Source organism: Ceratina calcarata, unplaced genomic scaffold (assembly GCF_001652005.2).
Source record: "Ceratina calcarata isolate Rehan_Ccalc_2016 unplaced genomic scaffold, ASM165200v1 scaffold527.2, whole genome shotgun sequence".
NCBI classification, from domain to species: Eukaryota; Metazoa; Arthropoda; class Insecta; order Hymenoptera; family Apidae; genus Ceratina; species Ceratina calcarata.
In genome coordinates this window covers 35,415-59,429 of record NW_017176420.1, presented here as the reverse complement: position 1 = coordinate 59,429, position 24,015 = coordinate 35,415, and the positions used below count along the sequence as shown (strand labels likewise).

The 24,015-nt window shown below is 38.5% G+C and overlaps 1 protein-coding gene across 1 annotated transcript in view; it reads left to right on the top strand.

Annotated features, from left to right (window-relative positions):
* LOC108628535 (uncharacterized) overlaps nt 1-23,205 on the top strand; it is a 63,570-nt gene extending 40,365 nt beyond the window's left edge. The window contains exon 6 of the mRNA XM_018030528.2: nt 22,115-23,205. Coding sequence (XP_017886017.1) covers nt 22,115-22,233 — 119 coding nt within the window. The 3' untranslated portion in view covers nt 22,234-23,205. The remainder of the gene's footprint in view (nt 1-22,114) is intronic.
* The last annotated feature ends 810 nt before the right edge of the window (nt 23,206-24,015 follow it).

Genomic DNA, 24,015 nt, shown 5'->3' with positions numbered 1-24,015 from the left:
ATTCTGTATCACCAAGTACTACAGAAAAGTTAGTAAACAGCATGCACAATCGCTTACAAGAAGTTATTCGTGCTGAAGGTGGACCTACTAAATACTAAAACTTTAAAAATGATCTGTTCAAATACTTTTGTGGATTCAACAATGCTTATGTTTGAAAGAAATAATTCATATCTGTTGTGTACATATTTCGATTCGTTTGAAATTTTACGTACATAATCTAAACAGTCATACCCACTTACAGTGTTAATATTATTTCGGTAAGCGTTGTATAACGTACTGATTATAATTAATAACATATTTCATGGTAGGTGTTCAAATACTTTCGTGAGTCACTGTACATATCAGAGGCTAAGTGAAACATTATATTAATTGCTATTCTAAAAAACGATTATAGGGAACGTAAAATCAATTAGCATATCAATATGTCAATTATTGTATTAATCATTATCTGAAAAACTGTATTATTATATTTACTGTATCAAACACTATGTGAAAAACTGTATTAATTAATATTGTAACCACCATTATAGTGATAGTAATATCAATTAGTATGGAAAACATTATATCAATCATCACGTGAAAAACTGTATCAATTGTTATGCTCACATTGCGTCAAAATAACACTGCACTCAATATTACATCAATTACTATATCAAATATTGTATTAATTTGTATTATAATATTTATGGCCGGCAGTGTATGATGCGAATTGGTTAAGATATGCTTATCAGTGAAGAGATATTGAGATAAAAGTTAGGATTGGAAAGCGTAAACTCAAGTCAAAGGCAGGTAATAGTTTGTGCCTTGTTAATATTCATCCCTGCATCTCGTTTCTTCCGTTCGACCGATACTTTTGGTTAACTCCCTCGCCACCCTCTCATGAGCCCTTGACGCGCGTTTCTTTTCTCCTCTATATATCCAGTAGAAATGGAAATTCTCCACGGAGCACGGTTCGCTCATCGCATACCAGAATATAGCTGGGGGCATTATCAATGCGAGGCGGGTTCCTGGCTGCACTTCCGAGGGTATCAGGGAAACGTAAGGAAAGTGCCGCAGTGCTCCGAAGTCGGAGCATAGAGTCGGGGTGCGATGGAGATAGAACGAGGTGGATGAATGATGGAGAGAGCGGAGGAGTGATAAAAAGAAGTGCGAAAGGGTTAAAGGCAGAGAGGAACTGGCTGGTTTGATTAGTAACTCGGTAACGTACATAAGCTCTATCCGGCGAGAGGTTTTCTTTTGCTCCTGAATTACGAGCAGCTTCAAGGTAAAGGATTTCGAATGAGAAATGAGTAAAATATAAATATGGAAATTTATTCTGCTCGCTCGGTAGAACTTGCACGCTAATAAGAAGGCGGCCGGACTTTTCTCGTAGCTAATCGGATGGATATTTAAAACTCGTGCGAGAGTGTTCGCGATTTCTTCAGCGAATTAATGCTCTCGCTGGTTGAATGTTTAATAATAAGTTATGCGAGAAGAAACTTTCTTGATTTCGTGCGTAAAAGAGCAAATGAACGGCTATCGGCCCAATGTTGTATATCTTGCAACGGAGTATCGATTCTCTGACGTTCTAGATGTATTCACGAACAGTGACGTGGATATGATACGCTTGTTATGGCATCTAGTATTCAATAAAATCGATATGAACTATCAGTATTTGAAGGTCTATGTACATACTTTAGGAATGAGAGTAATTAATCTCCGGCATTTCTATGTCTGTTTTGTCGTTTGTCGATATTAGCCTTAACAAAACATTTATATCAATTTTATACAAAGCTTTTCTAATCTAATTTTGTTGCTAGATTGTCTGAATATTCTGTTTATTTTAACATCGGAGCACAAATTCCGGACGAATTTGGCCTAACGCAGCTGCGGACGATTAAATGTACATAGCGACGAGCAACACAGCCCGAATGTCAATCAAAACGAAACAGTTTGGATTAGACAGTAAATTCGCCGAACCGATTTGATTGAACCGGCAGACACGGAGACAGAGGAATGAATTTTGAAATCGATCGCGGGTAGAGTAGAAACGAGCTTTGTTTCGCACCGCTGAAAAATCGGATTGATTCTCTCGACCAGCCACTGTCTGGCTCGATTTACGACTGCGAAACTCCGACCGCCCTCTCTTTTGTATTTACTTGGATTTTACGATTTCCGGTGTGTCATGTCGGATCGAGGAATGGAGGATGCTGTCTTTGGTTTCCTAGATGTGATAGTTAATTGGACATTTTGAAGATGCTGTAATTGCACAGTTTCCTTCGACTTAGGTCTTCGTTTTCGATCTTAATTTCAATTTCTTAAGCACGGTGCATTAATGATATGGAATTATTATTCATAAAAGAGAATTCTTGAGTTTACAAAGAATATTTCTATCACGTTTCACGCAATTGATATCTAAAATTGAAAAATCCTGGAAAAACAGTTTTTACCTTAAGACCAAAAAATTGAATACAGAAGGAAAGATTCTGTCGGAGTGATGGAATTGTTGAAAGGTCCCGGGAGGCAATCGCCAATCGGGATTAATATAAACGTTTTCGGAAACGTTGTTCCGCGTCGAAAAAGCAATTACATCTCGCGGTGGTGTAGAAGTTGTTATGAACAGAGAGGAGAGTGCGGAATAACAGAAACGTCACGTCGTGCACAGGACAAATCGGGTGGAGGCGTAGGAAGGAGAGAACGTTGATGGACACCAGTCATCCCTTGTCCCCGACTCTGTCATGTTTCTCCTTGTTTCACCTGGTTTTCGAGCCAGCGGCTGCAATCACCCAGAATCACATGTCGCTGCGTGTCTCAGCTTCAAATTCATTCGAACGAACATCGTGCGTGATCCATCGACTATTCAACTATCTAGCGCCTCGTATAATGTGCTCTATTTACTGGTGGATACATTTTGACAACCTGGTGCGATCGCTCTGTTTTCTACTCTTCACGTCTCTTCGGCGATACTCCAGAGACTAAACACTAAACGAAAAATGTAAAAAATGATCTATCAACTCACCTTCTTATAAGAACGTACATAATTAGGAAAATTTATACACCATATTAGGTTGATCCAAAAATAATTGTCGTTTTTAAATACAGGGTATTTCACCTAACTTGAGCATCTTAAATATATCGCTTATTTTGTATGTTAGAAAAAATGTCAGGGGGAGTAAATATTCTGTTCGAAGGTGCCAATACGGTGATGGGCCGAATTTTTTTCTAGGTCATTTTTTTCGGGATTTCAAGGTCATCCTACTTTTTTAAAACGGGACTGCATACTTTCACTATAACAGTCTTATAGCTTATAAGAAAACGAATCCAACGAGGCGCAATATGTTGACCTTCAGTAATTTCAGTGGCCCTTCGGGGACGGTAGATGAAGGAATTTCAATTTCACTGAAACAGTCTTAAGTTAAATCTTTATTTTAGAAGGTTTTCAAAATGTGAACCATAAACCTGGATACATTTTTAATGGCGGTAAATAAATTCTTGCTGTACATTTTTAAGTTGCTTTACAGTAATTGATGTACATCCACGTAGAATCTTTTGTCGCATGTTTTCTGCTGTTGTGAAAACATCGTTGTAAACTTTAGTTTTTAGGTGTCCCCACAGAAAGAAATCGTAAAGCGAAAATCTTCTGCTAAGATTATCGCTTTGATAATAATGCTTGTAAACATACTTCAACCGATGAAAGGAGAATACGAATGTGTCTACAAGCACCAGGGGTAATTACACGGTACACTGTTTGAATGAAATTGAAATTCCTTCGTTTACCGTCCCCGAACACGTACTGAAGTTACTAACAAACATTTCATAATTTCCTCGCTAAAGGTCACGTGAAGTTCAACATATTGCACGTTGTTGGATTCGTTTTTTATAAGCTATAAGACTGTTATTGTGAAAATATGCAGTCCCATTTAAAAAAAATACGATGACCTTGAAAAAAAATTCGGTCCACCACCGTATTGGCGCCTTCGAACAGAATATTTTCTCCCCCTGATATTTTTTCTATCAACTTGCCTAAGCCATTTTGGGTTTTCGGTGCATCAATAATGCATATTATGCCTATTCACTTGTCCATGATTAGTAAAAGTAGATTCATCAGTAAAAAGAACGTCATGAAAAAAATTTCTATTCCCTTGCAATTGCTGTAATGCCCATTGATAAAAAGCAACGCGATTATCAAAGTCATTACCATGAAGCTCCTGGTGCAGTGAAATGTGATATGGATGAAATTTGTGATACTGTAGTATGCGATATACACTTGATTTTGAGATATCCGAAAAACGGGCACTTTTTCGACAACTTGTAGTTGAATCACTATTTACTGCAGCCAATACTAAAACTTGTTTATCATCTCCAGTAGCAGGTTTCGATCGTTCTCTTTTCAATGATCTAACACTGCCTGTTGAAATAAATAACTAAACAATGTGGTTAAAAGTTTGTCGACAAGGATGATTTTTTTCGAGATATCTCTCTGCATAGAGTCGAGCTGTCTGTACAGAGTTTCTTCCAGCCTCACCGTAAATTAAAATCATTTCAATTTTCTCTTGCTCACTGTAGAATACCATTATTTTATAATTATCTTCCACACTCGTAAGCTCGTTTCTATCGAAATGGAATACTAAGCTGTCTGTAGTAAACCAAAGAAGAGAACTAAGTACCAATGTTTACAATCTACTTACATCAGTAATATGATATTGAAGTTACAAGAAGCATGTTTACTAATATCAGGCAAGGTACTCCACCATTTAAATCAATTTCCAAACTTTTATGAAATTTCCACACTCAACGTCATTCGAAAGTCGTAGTGTCATAGGTCAATGAACTCGCCTTGTCCTCAGTTATCATCGTATGATAACAAAAATATATGGTTCCATTTAAAAAAAACACCGATGACTTTGTAATCTCGAAGAAAATGACCTTGAGCAAAATTTTTTACCAATCAGAATATGTGTTCCATCGGATACAATAACTTTCTCTTCTAACATTTTTTTCTATCATGAAAAACAAGTGAGATATTTGAGTTGCCAGAGTTAGCTGGGACACCCAGTATAAAAACTGAACTACAACAAATGAACCAATAATGATTGAGACATGTCCTGCGAGATCAGGATCGATAACAGAAAGCATACTTTGATAATATCAAACATTGTTCTGAACAGAATAATATTAGTTCTGGTCCACTAATACAAATGATAAATTTAGATTACATGGATACATAGGATACAGTATGGCCTCCCTAATATGAACATTGCATAACACATTATGTGAACATTTTATTATATGAACAGTACATTTCCTATTACAATACTGTATGTAAATGTACTAGCTGTTTAATATATTTAAATTCCAAAGTAAGACATTCCATATAAAAGACAAAGTTGACCTTCAAATCTTCTGAACACCTCCAGTTAGACAGAAGTGGCGTATATAATTTAAAATTTATTCGAGGTAATCAAGTTGAGTAACCTGCTCTGAATAACACTGCATTGATTGTCAGGCAAGCCTAGATTCAAACTTGTATACGGAACACTGCAGCTTCAGTATAAAGGAATACCTTCCGTCCAGAAATCTGTCCTTTGAAATTGAAATCATTTACAAGACAGTACAATGCATGGTGATGTTCGTACATGATTAAAAATCGAGCGAACAGTAAGACTGGAGGAAATGAAAGTACGATGGGAGCGAAAGACGGGAGGTGTAAAGTATTATTCTGGTCGTGAACATTTTTCCGATTGCAATAGTCATGACTCGGAGCGGATATTTGTATTCTCTAATCTAGTAAACATTAAAGTATACATCCCAATTTCTATACATGTTCCAATTTCTGCTCACTGGTTTATGTTTCTACGATTCAATATGTTATCTTAAAATTATAGGAAAATAGGCTAGTACGTAAAAACTGAAACGTGACTAGAAAGCGGAACATTTACCTTACTACGATTATATTGACTTAAAAGGAATGTAAGGAATCGTTCTTGGAGATAAAAAGAATGGAGCTTCGTTGAACTTACGCGAACCTGTAGACGTAACTGAAATGTAAAAGACATTGAAAAGCCATTAGCCCTTTCATACTCGACACGATCAATCACTCCAGCATTTCCCAAATCCAGATTTCTCTTCCTGTTTATTCAATTAAGTTAAACCATCTGGTGATACTAAATTTCTTTCGCGCGAAGGAACCGTTTTCTCCTTTCGAATGGTGATGAAATCGATTTTCAGTCTGGTTAACGCCCGTTTGCCGCGATTATTCGATGACACGTGGTCGAACCGTGAAATTTAGGAAATGTTTTATACATTTCTCTACTTGAGCAGAGACGTATAGTAGTATTTTACTATTCAGTAGAAGTCGAACTCTAAACGAACTCGTAAATCGCTGATTATAAAGCTGCGTCGGCTTTTCGTTTGATAATAGTTTCGGGTCTTGAATACGGTTCAAATCGAGCCAAATTCATTACAGAACGTTCTATGAACTTGTTACTATGAAAAATGAAGCGATCCTTCAAGACCTGTACATTTCGTAATGTCAAAATACATATTATTAAACATCGTCTCAACAATACATATTATTAAACATCGTCATGATTCATTTTTAAAACACTAGCACACGTAATCAAATAGAAAAATAGGTGTAGCATATATGAAATATGTGTAGCTGTTTCATATTGGAATTTTCAACTTTTTTAATGTCCCGATTTAGGAACGTTTCCAATCCTGTTTTATCTCTCTGTATCGGTTTGTCTATGTGCTCCATTAACTGCAAAGTACTTTAGTTTCTTAGGAAATTAATATCTATTTGAAAATCGGGACACTGAATATGAGACGCCAGGGCGTGATACGAAAACGGTTTTTTGTGATACAGTGAGAGTCAAAAGTGAGTATACATCTCGAAAACACGGCATTTTCACACCCCTCCAAAAATTCATAAACACACCACTCGAATTTTGGAACACCGTATTATTCACTAATGAAAGTAAATTTGAAATTTTTCGAAGAAAAAGACAATCAAAAATTTGGAGGAAAAAAAAATACGGAACTAGAAGCATACGGCGGTGCTAATATTATGGTTTGGGGTACCATGGAAGCCTCTGGAGTCGGGAAATTAGCTTTTATTAACAATGCGATGGATAAGTTTCACTATCTAGATATTTTAAGAACAAATTTAGCTGCAAGTGTTAGAAGAGTTCAATTGTCAGATTCGTGGATCTTTCGTGGTTATGGGCCCAGAGCGTAACGTGTAAGTTGAGGTTAAGCACATTTTTCTGCAAGTTTGTCGAAGCTCTGTGAATCAAAATGAGCGTACCAGCTTTGGCAAGGATTGAAACCTTGAACAAGGAAAATTTCGACACATGGAAAATGCAGATGGGAGCATTACTCATAAAGAATGATGCGTGGAATTTTGTCAATGGAATTAATGTAAAGCCCCAGCCTATTGCCAATGATCAAGCGTCTGCGGCCGCGGTAGCAGCGTGGGAAACCGGCGACAGTAAAGCTAAGTCTGATATAATTCTTTCTATTAACCCTTCGGAATTGAAACAAGTTAAGGGTTGTAAGACAGCGCGTGAAGTATGGTTAAAACTTGAAAGCATATACCAGTCTCGAGGACCGGCACGGAAAGCAACGTTGTTAAAACAATTGATTTTGCAGCGAATGCGAGACGAAGATGACGTGCGTGAGCATCTACGTAAATTTTTCGATGCGGTCGATAAACTCGGCGAGATGGAAGTAGAGATAAATGCCGATCTTCTCGCAATACTGTTATTGTACAGTTTACCGAATAGTTTCGAGAACTTTCGGTGTGCCATCGAGTCGCGCGATACTTTACCGACACCTGAGACACTTCGTATTAAAATTATCGAGGAAAACGACGCTCGTAAAAGTGACGTGCGAGGAACGATACAGAACGCGATGGTTGCGAAAGGACGATGGAATCCAAGTAAAAGTAAATCGCAAAGTGACAAGCCATGTGATAAAGGAGACTTCAAATATCGATGCCATCGATGCAAACAGGTCGGTCATAAAGCCAGCGATTGCAAGAAAAAGAAAATCGAAAGTAGTCGACTATCGGCGAGAACAACCGAAGATGTCGTGGCGTACGTAAGTGAAAACTTTTCGGTCGCGGAAGCAGCGTTTCGGACAGTAGACACAAAATGTAGTGACGTTTGGTGTTTGGATAGCGGCTCGACTTCTCATCTATGCAATGAGTTAGAGAAGTTCGTGGAAATAACCGACTCTAAACCCGGGAAAGTTGATTTAGCTACCAATGCGTCATCCGAAATCGTTGCGAAAGGGAAGGTATCGTTTGCAGCGGATCTTCGAGCGGGAAATACGCGTGTAATTCTAAAGGACACTCTTTGCGTTCCGGAGTTGCGTAGCAATCTTTTGTCAGTCGCGAAAATGACAGATAATAACTATAAAGTACTCTTTAAGAAAGATCGTGCAGAAGTTATTGGTCAAGATGGTCGTACTAAGTTGTTGGCGAATAGAGTCGGTGATTTGTATCTCGTACGCGCGGACGAGCGACAATCGCGTCGTGTTTCGTGTCGTATCGCGGAAGGAACCTCGAGCTCATCGAACTCGTTAGAGGTGTGGCATCGCCGTCTCGGACATTTGAATATTAAAGACTTATTAGCCAGCGAACGGACTGGAGCACTGAAAGGATTGAATCTCGGAAAAACCAACGACAAGTTGTTGTGCGAGACTTGTCTACGCGGAAAGATGACAAGGGCACCATTTCCGAAACAGTCGGAAAGGAAAACAGAGTTAATCGAATTAATACATTCAGATGTATGTGGTCCGATGAGAATTAACTCTGCTGGAGGGGCCAAGTATTTCATTACTTTCATCGACGATCGATCTCGGTGGTGTGAAGTAAGACTTTTAAAACATAAAAGTGAAGCATCAAACGCGTTCAAAGAATTTAAGGCCATGGTCGAAAACCAGAAGGAGAGAAAGATAAAGTGCCTTCAATCGGACAATGGCACGGAATATGTTAATAAAGAGACTGAGGATTTTCTGAAAGTGAATGGGATACAACGAAGATTAACAGTTGCTTACAGCCCAGAACAGAACGGAGTGGCGGAACGTAAAAATCGTACCCTTCTTGAAATGGCGAGGTGTCTGTTGATCCAATCAAATCTCCCATCATCTTTCTGGGGGGAAGCGATCTTAACCGCGAACTACCTACGAAATCGGTGCCCAAGCAAAGTATTGAATGGGCGAACTCCCTTCGAGGTCTGGACTGGAAAAGTACCAGACGTGAGCCGTCTACGAGAGTTCGGATGCAAAACGTATTTCTTAAATACAGCGCCTGGAAAAGGAAAACTCGATGAACGCGCTAAGGAAGGAGTACTTCTAGGCTATTCGGAACAATCCAAGGGCTACAGGATATGGAATCCGAAAGAGCGAAAAATTGTGATAACTAGAGATGTCTCATTTTCCGAAGATCGCCGCATGCGAAACGAAGACTTTCAAGAATTCAGCCCGGAAGATCAAGAAGGTCAACGTCAGGAAGACATGCGTACCCAAGAGGACAAGCAACGCGAAATGGACATCGAAGTTAGACCTGTGGACATCATTCCGCCGGAAGATCGTATGGATGGATGTGGACATCATTCCGCCGAAGATCAAAACAGGACCAGCGACACAGTTCCAAGAAGAGGCCCTGGAAGGCCGAAAAAGATATTGACCGGTCAGAGAGGAAGACCGCGTAAACAATATCAAGAAGCACATCCCCATGTCGAAAGGACGGAATCTGAAACTGCGAGTATAGCAGAAGTTCCCCTAAAAGAAGCGATCAATGGTACTGACGCAGATGAGTGGTACCAAGCAGTCGCAGAAGAAGTCAAATGAATCATCAAAAACGATACGTGGGAAATTATCGATCGTCCAGATGATTCTGTCGTCATCGGGAGCCGTTTCGTTCTACGAAATAAGTTTAAACCAAACGGCATGTTAGAACGACGGAAGGCTCGTCTAGTGGCGCAAGGATTCGCACAACGTCCTGGAGTGCATTTCAATGAGACATTTGCGCCAGTGGCCCGTCTAAGTTCCATACGCTTACTTACAGCCATAGCGGCTAGGAACGGAATGTTTATCAAACAGTTCGACGTAACCACAGCTTACTTGAACGGCGTCATCGACGAAGAAATACTGATGGAAGTCCCAAAATTATTGTCGGAAGGTTTAAATATTATCATACAATCTGAAGAGAAGAACAGCGATCTAAGAAAAAGAGCAACAAACATGTTAGGAAAATTAAAACATGGAGACAAAGTATGTCGATTGAAAAAGGCTCTATACGGCCTGCGTCAAGTCGGAAGAAGCTGGAACTCACGATTGGATGAAGTATTACGACGATTGGGAGCAAAACCCTCAAACGCCGATCCCTGCGTATATTTCTTAGATCGAGGGGGTGACCTGTTGATAATCATCATCTACGTCGATGACATCCTCGTAATGTCAAGAAATTTGAACGAAATAGGGGAAATCAAGAGAAGCTTATCGAAGGAATTCGATGTAAGAGATCTCGGCAACGTTTCTTATTGCCTGGGAATTGAATTCGTTCAAAACGAAGGAAGAATCGGGATGTATCAAGCAGGATACATTGAAGAAATTCTAAATCGTTTCGGAATGGCTGATGCAAAGTCAGTGTCGACCCCGATGGATGTCAGCGTGAAACTGACGAAAGCAGTCGAAGAACCCAGTGAAGAAGAAAAGAAATTGCCCTATAAAGAACTGGTTGGTGCTTTGATGTATCTGGCAGTAGCGACCAGGCCAGACATCGCGTTCGCGATATATACCGGATTTGCTTTTATCCTGAGCGGAAGTCTTGTTTTGTGGGAGGCAAAGAAACAGAAAACCGTTGCTTTGTCTTCAACGGAATCTGAATATATGGCCTTGACCGAGGCTACCAAGGAGGCGATATACCTTCGGAATTTTTTGGAAGAAATAGGTCTCGGTAACCAGGCACCAGTAACAGTATATAACGATAACTTGGGAGCGAAGAAACTGGCTGAGAATCCAATTTTTCACGCACGCAGCAAACACATAGATATACGACATCATTTTATCCGAGAAGCTTTGAAGAACCAATTAATAAGCGTCGAACACATCTCCACGGAGGATATGGGAGCCGATGTGTTAACGAAAGGTCTATCGTTTCCAAAACATAGAAGATGTCTGGAAGTGTTGGGTATCGAAAACGTTTCGCATGATTAAAATCGCCCGCGTCTCGAGGGGGTGTATTGGATAAGAATAAACAAAGTACGATCTGCGCGCGATGTATAACGCGGGTGTTGCCAACTGCGACGAAACGTGCCTAATGGCGTCGGAAGCGTGGTTGTGCGAGGTTTGCCTTTGCGAGCATTCGATATGAATGCGTGTCCAGCCTTATGTGAAACATTTACGTTATAATAAATCAGTCTTTACTAAGCTTATAACGACATGTATCTTATCCTCAACGATCCATAGTCCTCAACAATTTACTTTTTCAGGACTGTCTTTACTTCATTTAGTCTCATTTAAAAAATTACATGCCAAGAATGAATTTGGAATATAAGGGATTATATCGGTCTAGCCGCTAAATATTCGTCTGTGAATTAAATGAAATATGAAGACACAAAACCTAATATAATCCAATCCAACTCATTATGGAAACAATTTAAGAAAAAAGGATCGGTTTATGAAAATCCGAGCGCGGCTTAAAATTAACCGTAATTTTGTTAAATACCTATATAGTTCCATAACCCTCTTATTTTTCAACTAAGCTAAATCGCATCTGACTGTATTCAAGCGAACCGAATAAAATAACTAAATTCATTAAACTAGTTAGCTAATTTTGTATAGTTTGCCAGCGGCTTTTTTAATTAATCCTCTGTGGATGCTATAAGGAAAGAAAATGACTGAACCAAGAAAAAACAAAGTGATACAGGGACGATAATACAGACTTCGACGTCCGAAGCAGGCGAGGTGATGAAAAAGAAGCTCCAGGGTCTTTAACAAGATTTCACGAAGGGGCTCGTAGTTCGACGTAATAACTGGCATCGACCGCGTCAACCGGCAACCGTCCAAGTAGCTGCCAGTACGGCCGACCGGTTTCGAATTTAATAAGAACTCTGAACGGTTATCTCGCGCTAAATAAAATCAGGTTGACGTTGACTATACGCGAGTTAACGTGCACCAAATTGCTAGTTATATGTGCACGAAGTCTTGAAATTCTTTTTGACATCTAGGAAGGATCAAATTTTAATTACTCATAATGTCCTTATTACGAAACAAAACTTTTTTCAATACTCGTGCGACTTGAAAATAAATTCCAATGATTACATTGCACATGTCCTTCTCTCTTTTAAATTTATGGACTTACATAATGTACTATAGCTTTATGTTTTCTATACATTCCACACTACACTTTTGTAAAATAAACTTCCTAATTTATTTTTATCAACGTTCGACAAAATTATCAAATTCGATTTTCTCGGAAACGAAGCGTCAAATGAAAAGATGTTATTTTTTTACTTATTTTTATGTGTAGTATCACTTCCAGCTCGATTGCTCCACCCGTCCGGTTGTATCTTGTATAATATATTTTAAATGGTACACATATGCATACGTATAACTTACACACGATAACCGTACCATAACTTACCGCAGTGGACAATGCACAGCTCTCTCCTGAACTCTCAGTTTGCAGTAATTTTTACCTTCGGTGTTTTTCTTTCTTTGGCCGATGACAATCTCGCTGGTGGAAGTTTATTAGCCCTTTCTCTCCCATGCACAATAAAAGGCGCTTGTGTGCGAAATATCTGGCGTTTCATAAAGCTGGTATCACGTACGGTTTATCCAGGTAGGAGGGTCACCGTTTCTGTAATGAACGAGTATGCTAGAATATCGCCGAGGAAAAACGAAATAAACGACAGAGTAAGAAACCCAAAAATAAAGAGAGAGAGAAAGAGAGACAATCCATGACGATCGATATTCGATTAATTGGATTTGGTCGAGCGCACCGGCGATTCTTCTCTCCTATTTTTCATTAGTTCTTCCTTTCAGAACGTTTTTGCATCGTAGCTGCGTTTCATTCTCAGTTTTTAATCTTTACGTCGCGCCTAGGTAATGTACCGGTCCGAGCGAATGATTGCCGGAATTTTAGAAAATTGCTTTTCGAGGGTGTTAGGAGATTTAGCCTAACCAGGAAGTCCAGGATCGAAAAGAAACGGAGTATACAAATGAAAACTCACAATTGGAATTCCAATTGGAATTATCAATTATTGTGCGACTGGTAATCTCGTTGCTTCCAATCGCCTTATACAATGGCTACACAAATACGAATATTATTTGTAACGACAGGACCGCTCGTATTGTTGATGCAAGGCCTTGATCTTCGGCTTCTAGCGTCGGTCTCTGAAAAATAAACCAAACAACCCAAGAGGTTGATTAGTTATTCTGATATTTTTGTGAGGACTCTGCCTTTCATCAAAATTGGTGATTGACAATTCGGTATGTTCCCTTGTAAGTAAACTTTATTTCTATATTTGGTACAAGCTTAAAGATGGTTCTGACTCTGGTTCGATTCTGGGTGAATAAGGAAAACTCGGAAAAAGCGGAAAAGTAAGGCGTAGTCATGAGTAAAGACTGAAGAAAGATCGAGGGTTACTGAAGAGCTGGAATTATGGCTTGGAAAAGGGACATTTGAAATCTATGGTTAATACGTAAAATCGTCACACATATTGTCTAACATAATTCGGATTTACTGCTGTTAAACTAAGCATTAGATTAAACGAAAATAACTAAAAATGATCGCAGTATTCCACACCGTTTTACCTAACGTTTATGTGTATGGTACATTTATGATTGAAAGATCGTTACTAAGAGGAATACGATTCGACCTTTCGCTTGCCATCTACGTAATCTAACGATAATAGTGCGCACCTTGCAATAATTTTTCAATAAAGCGTCGATTGTAATGTCCTGTTTTGTATAAACGATTCCTAGACCGGTGGAATAATTATTAATAGACTATACATGTTGAGAGAATAACGCGCGCAGTTTAAATAGCTATAGCTCACATTTCATTAGATTCCGCGAATTCCAAATGTTGCCAATGAACTCCCATTCTACCTAATTCGACCTACAAACAATATGGCCCGAATTTAGTCGTTTCTCAGTTCTCAATCTCATATCTCAGTCCTCAACTGTCGCATATCTATGTGTTTCGTGATACATGATTGATGAATATCGAAGATGTACTTTTAAACGTTTTATTTCATTATTGGTTAAGATTTTTTAAAATTTCATTGAAGCGTCTACGGTCATTATGCTGGGCTTACTCACTGTAATGAAATTTTAAAGAGTCTTAATCAATAATGAAATAAAACGTTTAAAAATATATCCTCGATTTTCATCAATCATGTATCACAAAACACATAAATATGCAACAAGCAGTTGAGAACTGAGAATTGAGAATTGAGAACTGAGAACTGAGAACTGAGAAACGATTATAAATTCGAGCCTAAGATTCCGTCTTACGAAATATATGTACAAGGCAAAGGCAGATATGGCAAAGTTAAATATACAAATAAACTGTATTATTGTTTCCATGAATTGTTATTGTAGAAATATTAGCTCTTTCTGTTATTTATATTTCCACTATTGATTGTAATGTATACAACTTTCGTATTTATAGAGAAGAGACCAAAAGCACTCTATAATGGAGCCTAATTATACTGTATACTATACTTAGCCTTCGTTACTTCATCGTATCACCTCTCTACAAATACGTCAATTAATCGAGTTATTGAAAATTCTAATAGAGTACTTCGCTAAATTGCTCTTATCATACGGAACGTTCTTTGAGGAGTAAGCTAAGATAGGTAATTTGTTTTTTCGCGAACTGGTTAGCTAGCCAGCTAGCTGGTTCGCCGCGTTGCGCCTGCAGTCATTTCTTTTCTTTTTGTTCTTGGAAAATTTAATCGCTGCAACCGCCGTCGACCCTAATGCAATTTCTCCACCCTAGCGAGAATCTTCGTAAGACAAACTGCGACTTAAAAACGGTCTAGCAATAACGTGGTTTTTGTGTCAGATCATTTTTTATAGTGACATTGAAACAATTTTAGTAACCTTAGTGTTTCGAACAACCACCTTGAATGATCGTTGTTCAGAACCGCGTGTGAAAATCAAAGGTAATTTGATTCCCACTATTTTATAAATATTATGACCTAATCGTACCGTAGGTGGTAAGACAGGTTAGTTATGTGTAATTCGATTTCTTTGGCTTGAAATAAATAACACAGATTTGAGGGAAAAAGCCATTCGGCATAAAAAACCCTAGTTTATTTTTACATTTGATTTGCTTATGATTAATCAGACGTTTAACGAACAGATGGTAAAAACTGGATATCACTAGTACGATCTTTGATCTGCCCGTATGCTGGCAGGAGGAAATTCATGTCAAAATGCCTCAATGCGATTGGCAATGACGTCGAACTGCACAGAAGATCATGCCTTGAATCGGTCGGCAAATGTAACCAGTTGACTGGGAATGAGGCCTCAATGCGATCGGCACATGTCGTCCAGTTAACTGCGAATTATGCCTCGAATGATAGGCAAATGTCGTTGACGGAATCCGTTGTGATTCCACAAGCCTGAATGGTGGCCCAGGGCCGCACGATGCCCAGAGGTTTCGTGTGTTGCACGCACTCTTGTTACAACTTCTCTCATGAACTCTTCTTACTAACTCGACTTGATGACTGCACGAATGCTCCTTCGAAACTAACCGTCCAACCCTCAAACAGACTGTAGTGGGACAGCGGAGTTGGAAAATACACCCTGATTGGTGATTTTTAAGCGTTGAGGCCCAATCAGTCCGCTTCCTGAGTTAACCGTTCTCTCTTTTCCCTTTGTAAAGTCTTGGCCTGAAGAGGGGTGGAGAACCGTTGGAAAATGTATACAGATCTCCAACGCTTGACGAGACAATGGGCCTTGTCCTTCGCGTGGGCTGGCAATCGGTTCTTGGAAATGCGTTGAAGTGCCTTTTGCTTCGAGGCAACTCTATTTCCTTTTCCTGTATGACTGGAAAATGCTATGTAGTGACGAGTTAATCCCTTTTAATGCTAACCGGTCATAAACTCTATTTTTTCCGTTGAACGGACGGAACANGTACTAGTGAGATCCGTATTCAGTATCAGTGAAATCCGGATAATGCCAGTGGTATCCGTATAATACCAGTGTATCCGTATAATAACAGTAGTATCCGGCTCGAAGGACCAAAAATGATTCGAACAACCACCTTGAATGATCGTTGTTCAGAACCGCGTGTGAAAATCAAAGGTAATTTGATTCCCACTATTTTATAAATATTATGACCTAATCGTACCGTAGGTGGTAAGACAGGTTAGTTATGTGTAATTCGATTTCTTTGGCTTGAAATAAATAACACAGATTTGAGGGAAAAAGCCATTCGGCATAAAAAACCCTAGTTTATTTTTACATTTGATTTGCTTATGATTAATCAGACGTTTAACGAACAGATGGTAAAAACTGGATATCACTAGTACGATTTTTGATCTGCCCGTATGCTGGCAGGAGGAAATTCATGTCAAAATGCCTCAATGCGATTGGCAATGACGTCGAACTGCACAGAAGATCATGCCTTGAATCGGTCGGCAAATGTAACCAGTTGACTGGGAATGAGGCCTCAATGCGATCGGCACATGTCGTCCAGTTAACTAAGAATTATGCCTCGAATGATAGGCAAATGTCGTTGAGGGAATCCGTTGTGATTCCACAAGCCTGAATGGTGGCCCAGGGCCGCACGATGCCCAGAGGTTTCGTGTGTTGCACGCACTCTTGTTACAACTTCTCTCACGAACTCTTCTTACAAACTCGACTTGATGACTGCTCGAATGCTCCTTCGAAACTAACCGTCCAACCCTCAAACAGACTGTAGTGGGACAGCGGAGTTGGAAAATACACCCTGATTGGTGATTTTTAAGCGTTGAGGCCCAATCAGTCCGCTCCCTGAGATAACCGTTCTCTCTTTTCCCTTTGTAAAGTCTTGGCCTGAAGAGGGGTGGAGAACCGTTGGAAAATGTATACAGATCTCCAACGCTTGACGAGACAATGGGCCTTGTCCTTCGCGTGGGCTGGCAATCGGTTCTTGGAAATGCATTGAAGTGCCTTTTGCTTCGAGGCAACTCTATTTCCTTTTCCTGTATGACTGGAAAATGCTATGTAGTGACGAGTTAATCCCTTTTAATGCTAACCGGTCATAAACTCTATTTTTCCGTTGAACGGACGGAACACTTAGTGCGACCATGGAATACTTACGTGTACAGAAATTGATCTGATAATTAGCATTCGTTTTGTTCCCCCTTTAGTATACGAAAGTCGAACAAAGCTATTATTAAAGTAATAGGACAACTGAAAAGTTCACGTTTCCTAAAAGATATCATCTCTCGTTCCACGCCTTTTCAAAATATGTAGCTTGCAATATACATGTGTACAAAATTTCTTCATATTACTCTAAAAAACATGGATATAACACGTGGATATAATAAGAAGTTGAAATTGATGAAGACGTTCCTCAAGAAACGCTTTTTCATCATTCATGTGCCATTCATCCTTGTTAAATTTACTCTACCTCAGAAATAAGAAATGTACACAGAAATATAGAATGTATTTTTGAAAGTCTCTTTCATATATTTATTATACTAAATCGATGTCGATATCTTCTGAGATAAAAAAAAAAACATTCATACTTGTAATAGTAATAATTGAGTACGAAAACTACATTTCAGTTTAAATGAAGATTAGTTCTATCTCATAACACAAACTTGTAAAAAACTTTAGATTTCTTGAAAGATAGTAATTTGTATTATCTGATATAATCCTTCTAATTGAACACAATCACTGCGGTCACTTACCATCTGGAAAAGTGTATAGATCTTAAATATGGAATCAAAGAAAAGTTCCTTACGTCGAAGTTCATATTGTTGCTATGTTTACATTCCCTAGATTTAAATTAAAGTTACTTCAGTTTCGAATTGTTATATAAGTGAAAAGTATATATGTTCAGAAGCGTTCAACAAGGCTAAATCTAACTTTAACTAAATTTGAATTAGACTAAAATTATTTACATTTAGTTATATTGTGATAATAAAATGAATTTAATATTTTTTTATATTCAATCTTATTTGATTTTTTCGCAAATACAGCATGTGCCAGAACTAATACTACGCCCAAAAATGGGACAACTTGTTTGCAAAGGAAAATATTGTTTAAAATCACTTCAGCTCCTCCTCATTTTCGGGCATAGTATTAATTCTGGGACACCCTGTATATACCATGTCTTCGGACAAAAAAGATTTATATTATATTTTCGGACAGAGGGAGTAATAAACAAAACGCGGGCACTAACTTTTCTCTAAGTTTTAGTAAAATAAGGATTCCAAGATATTCTTGTGTTACAAGACACAAACCATTTCTTCTATTGATAATATTAACCGAGATTTCTCAGTCGAATGTTAACCAAATTCCTTTAAACTTGTAAAATTTCTACCTAATTGAATGTATAAAAAAGGAACACTGTTCTGGATTCACAATGTACCAGCTCGGCACAGCGCGATTCATACCCTTAAAATCTTCAATAATTTTATCGGTGGGGTGGACGGTTCAAAGTGGTACTTTTAAACTTACATCGTTCGTTCAGCGAAAGATTAAATCCATAACAGAGTAAAAATCCGCGAAGTCTCTTCATCTGTCAGGACCGGATATTGGCTAAGCACTTTGAGGAGAAAATTCGAACGTTTTAACAAGCTCGAGAGAGCGAACATTTATACATCGGGCTCAATTGACCCGTGAAACCTAATTGGTTTTTTTAAGGTAGACCTGTTTCTATTACAGTTCAACTGCAGTGATTGCACAGTATTCAGGATATTTCATAAATGCTTTACAATATTTCAAAAGGTATATTTACAATCTGGGTACTGAAACAAGTAAAAAATAACGTACAGACATACATGATGTCCACGCCAGACTTACAGTTCGAGTACAGCAAAATACATAGAAGATACAGGAAGATTGGATGACAATTGCATACTAAAAGATGAAGGATAAAATTACAAACTCGATTATCTCGGAAATCAAGTGTTAAACGAAATGATGTTATTCCTTTATTTTCGACTTATTTTTACACGTATCACCCTTTGCTTGGTTATACTATCCGTTCGGCTACATTCTGTGTAGGTTTACTGATAAGCAAAACTTGAGCTTTATGTTCCATAAAAAAAATTCGTTCACGTCAGAATATTTCCCTCCATGCACCATGGAATTATCGTCCAACGAATTTTATGTTTTTACTAATCGGATTGTATCACTTTCCCTTTGGCTTATGCCTTACAATTAGTTTTTGAATTATGGATGATTAAAGCAAATGTCCGTTAGCGAAGTCAATGTCGGTGAAACAAACGTTGATTTAAACACTGTTGATGAACTAGTCCTGTCAACGACGTTAATGTCGGTCAATTGTCGATAATTTGATACTAATTCGTCCACATAATATTTTTTATTTATTTTCCCATGTTGATTGAACCCATTGAAATTTTGACGTGCATTTATGAAACAATAATTACAACGCAACGGAAAAATCCGATAGAAACGGAAGAAAAATAGAGTCCGAAATGGTCTTTTGCTAATAGCTTAAGATTACAGCTTAAAAGTAATGTAGAAAACAGGATCCCAGCCGAACGTACTTGGCAATGAAAGCTAACTTGAAAAAGGCAGATTTTATACCGAAAATAACCAGTGGGCCTCAATTGTTTGACTACGAAAACAGCGAACTGTTTATTTTCTCCCTCTGATTTTGTTCGGTCACAATTAGAATGAGAGATACCGTGGAGAATAACGTTTTTGACCAACTTCTAATTGAAGAGGAAAACCTTTGGTTGGTGACGGTGAACGGTGACCAATAGCATCGTGACTTCAACGAAACCGCGACAGAGTTTGATTAATACCGCACGTTTCCGGAAGAGTGCGGCAAATGGATTGTCGATATGCCCGCTCCATGCCGTACAGCGTCGCCAGAAAGTATTTTGGAATTAATTAAGTCGCTGACATTCGACCTTCATTACTGTTCTGGTCCTGTTCACTTTTTAATCATTTTCTGCAAGACAAATTATTTTACCTGTGTTGAATTTTTGTATGTGCTTTCTCAGTTTCCAATTTTATTTATCTGACCGCTTTCGTCTGATAATATTATAATGAACAGATGTTTCGTTAATTGAATACTTCTGATGTGAACATTATATTATACGAAAATCCGTTACTTCAACATTTCATAGTATTAAAATATTGTGGCATCACGTGTGTCGAAAAGGGGTCCAAGTTTGGAAAATGATTACTCAGCTAAAAGTTATCGTAGAACGATGATTTCTTTTAAATTAAAGCTTGAAAAAGCTATTTTAAAATGCTATCCAGAGACTTTTAACTTCATACACACGTATCATAGATAATGTCCAAAGGGTCTAGCACAGGTATGGCCAAAGTTATCGCCGCACGACACGACCTTGCCCGGGAGTGGGGCACGCAGTCCGAACGGTTAATAGTGTGTATGATGCACGCTCGTAACATACTGAAATAATGTGAGGGCTTCCTGGGCCTACTGCACGAAATAGGGAGAACAGCTACAGTGGGGCACGTGTACTTGGCCATGCCTGGTCTAGCAGGATGAGCATGGTGAATCGGCCCCCACGTCGATTTTCGTTAACAGTATGCGCAAACCATTCCTCCTAGTGTGCAAAATGATCCCCTAAAATTTCAAGTCGCTATCTTATCGTTTAAGGGTAATATGAGGGTAAACACCCTTAACTTTACCATCGTTTTTCTCGGAAACCACTTAAGATATCTGGATGAAAGAATACTGGAACACGTGTATCGATCCCCTCTATAATGTATATTTTTTGAAAATTTTATATCAACTGCAACTGGCTGATAAAAAATAATCTATTTTTTAGTGGTTGGTTTAGCAAGCTACCCTTTGAGGATTGTAAGACGGATTGTAAATCGAGGATTGTAAGACCAGCGGAGATATTAACGCACATATTTGATGTAACAAGTACCGTACCAGTTATTGATGAAAACAGCGACGAAGATTGAATAAATATTTCACAATTACTTCTTGTTTGTACGTCCATGAGTTAGTACCCAATCCCTTATCCCAATGTACAGCTTCGATACATCTTTAAGTATTTAACTATGTTCCACCAATTCTATCATCCTGAAAATTTTACAAATAACAGACAGGTAATAGAGCATTATTCTACAATTTTTTGGTGGTGGTACCTCAAAGGGTGCTAAACCCACCACTAAAAAATAGATTATTTTTTATCAGCCAGTTGCAGTTGATGTAAAATTCTCAAAAAAATATATGTTATAGAGGGGATCAATACGCGTGTTTCAGTATTTTTTTCATCCAGATATCTTAAGTGGTTTCCGAGAAAAACAATGGTAAAGTTAAGGGTGTTTACCCTCATATTACCCTTAAACGATGAGATAGCGACTTGAAATTTTAGGGGATCATTTTGCACACTAGGAGGAATGGTTTGCGCATACTGTTAACGAAAATCGACGTGGGGGCCGATTCACCATGCTTATCCTGCTAGACCCTTTAGGGAAATGTTTGAAATTAAAACATTAACGAAGTTTGACTATGCGCGTGGACTTGGACAATTTTTGTTATTGGAATGATGTAAAATCACATATACTTGGTGTGGCTGTTTTCTTTTTTTCGCGCATACACGTTACGTTTCTTTCTCCAGTGAACGTGCTGTAAATGAAGTGGAGTCAGACGCAAGATACTAGCGACGTTACGTTGTGTACCGTCAAGCACAAGTACTCGCATCCTCTACAAACTTAATAAAACATTAGCAATACTCTACCCTGATCCCTTTTTGTCTTTCTATAACCTACAGCCTCCAACATTTTATAGTGAAGTGGTTTAATAATGAAAGCTTGACGTTTCGTCTTTAATTTAACAGCAAAATCGAGCCTCTGCGATTTTTTCTCTCGATGTTATAGCGGATTAAAGAAACATTTGAAATCACAAAATTCTAATTCTGCTTATCTTTTATCACAGTTGGAAACAGCTCTGCTGGACTGAGCTTCACCTGGACTACTTTGACGATGACAATTCTCATAACTACCATCGTGTTCCTGGTCTCTTCATCGATGTCGATCACTGCCGCCAACAGGTAGCCTGTACGCGTTCGTCAGGCCACTGCTACAATTGTTTGATTCTACACAACACAACTAAGAAGAGGAAGAGAGAAGCGAAAATGAAACATCGTCCATGTAAAACCTAGTAGTCTAGGGCTTCCAATTATGTACGTTACTATGTATGGATTAGATAGTTCGAATAACAGTTGATTTTTATTAAGAATGGGCCTACGCGTTAAACGGGAGATCAGAACGAAAGCAAAAGAGTATCGACATCGAACATGAATATCCAGCGAGAATCATAATCGCCCAGGCCCAGACATCATTTTATTTTCAAGCAACGCAACGCACGCGTTAGTAGCTATTTTCCGATGGCAGACCTTGTAATAGAGACAAGTGGATAACCCGAGCGATGATGCGTTTCCTCGATCGTGTTCTTTTTTCTAGGATTAGATATCCGATGCAAAGATGAAAAGTATCGTGAATCCGAACGCGTGCATAGTAAAATGCAATTAAACAGGGGAGAAATAGCGGAATGGAAATTGGATCTGCGAGAGAATGAAAGAATGGTATCTCTCTTAAATTGCAGCCTCCTGCACGCGGTGTATGTCCCAGGAATAAAAAAAATTGTGTTTATCAGTCGTTCTCCTCTAGCTTCATTTTCCATTTTCGTCCACGCTGATAAATAGCTGTTATTGTTGTTGTTGTTGTTGTTGCATTTCTTACATACATATATTTCAGTAGGACTGTTTTCCATTTTTTTTGCGCATATGTCTAGCGACCCCAGTGTTCATTAAGTGCATCAAGAATATATAAAGGTACGTACAAGGGTAAACTAATATTATTGTAACTGACAATGAGTGCGACAACGTTTGCACAGCGACGTGCGCCGTTCTATTCAATATTCTCTCCTTTCAAAGTGTTTAACGAAGAACAGGACACATACATAGATACCGGTTTGTAATCTGTACAAATTGTAATAAATTACCATACGAAATGAGATTCAATCAAGCACGTTTTCACTTTTATTTCTTACCCAGATTCGTTTTAGCGATTCGAACGAAACCACGTGGGAAGAAAATCGAGGTAAGTACTCAATACTTTTTCAATTATGACAGTAAATGAATTCTCTTTTACGATTTAAATATTAGGTTGTTCGGAAAGTAATTTCGTTCTTTTTGGTGAAAATGGAAGACGACTTTCTTATAGTGTATGAATGATATATGTATGTGAATTATGTATTCTCTATTTTGGTCCGATACCTTTTGCCATCTTTCTGGCAGTGGCATCTATTTTGGTCCAATACTTTCTGACCTTTGCTGGCAAAAAACTGATCGAAGCCATTTTTAACGTCCTCATTTGAAGTAAAAGTTTTGTCGTCTAAAAAATTTTGTAGAGACTGGAACAAGTGATAATCCAAAGGTGCCAGATCTGGAGAATACGGTGGTTGTAGTAGTACATCCCATCCAAGCTGTAAAAGCTTTTGGCGAATCACCAGACTTGTATGAGGTCTTGCATTATGGGAAAGGAACCCATATGTCGAGTTGTGAAATCAAACCAAGACGTCATCAATCAAGGCATCGAAATCAATCAAGACGCGATCGTGAACGGTCGAATTTAATCTCTTAGCAATCTCGCGAGTTGACATTCGGCAGTTTGCATCACTCAATGTCTTTATGTTACCTTTGTCAGCTTCAATTGGCCTTCCAGAACGTGGTGCATCTTCAACATCAAAGTTACCGGAACGAAATTTTGTAAACCACTTTTGGCACTGGCATTCTATCAATACACCTTCTCCATACACGTCGAAAACTTTTTTCT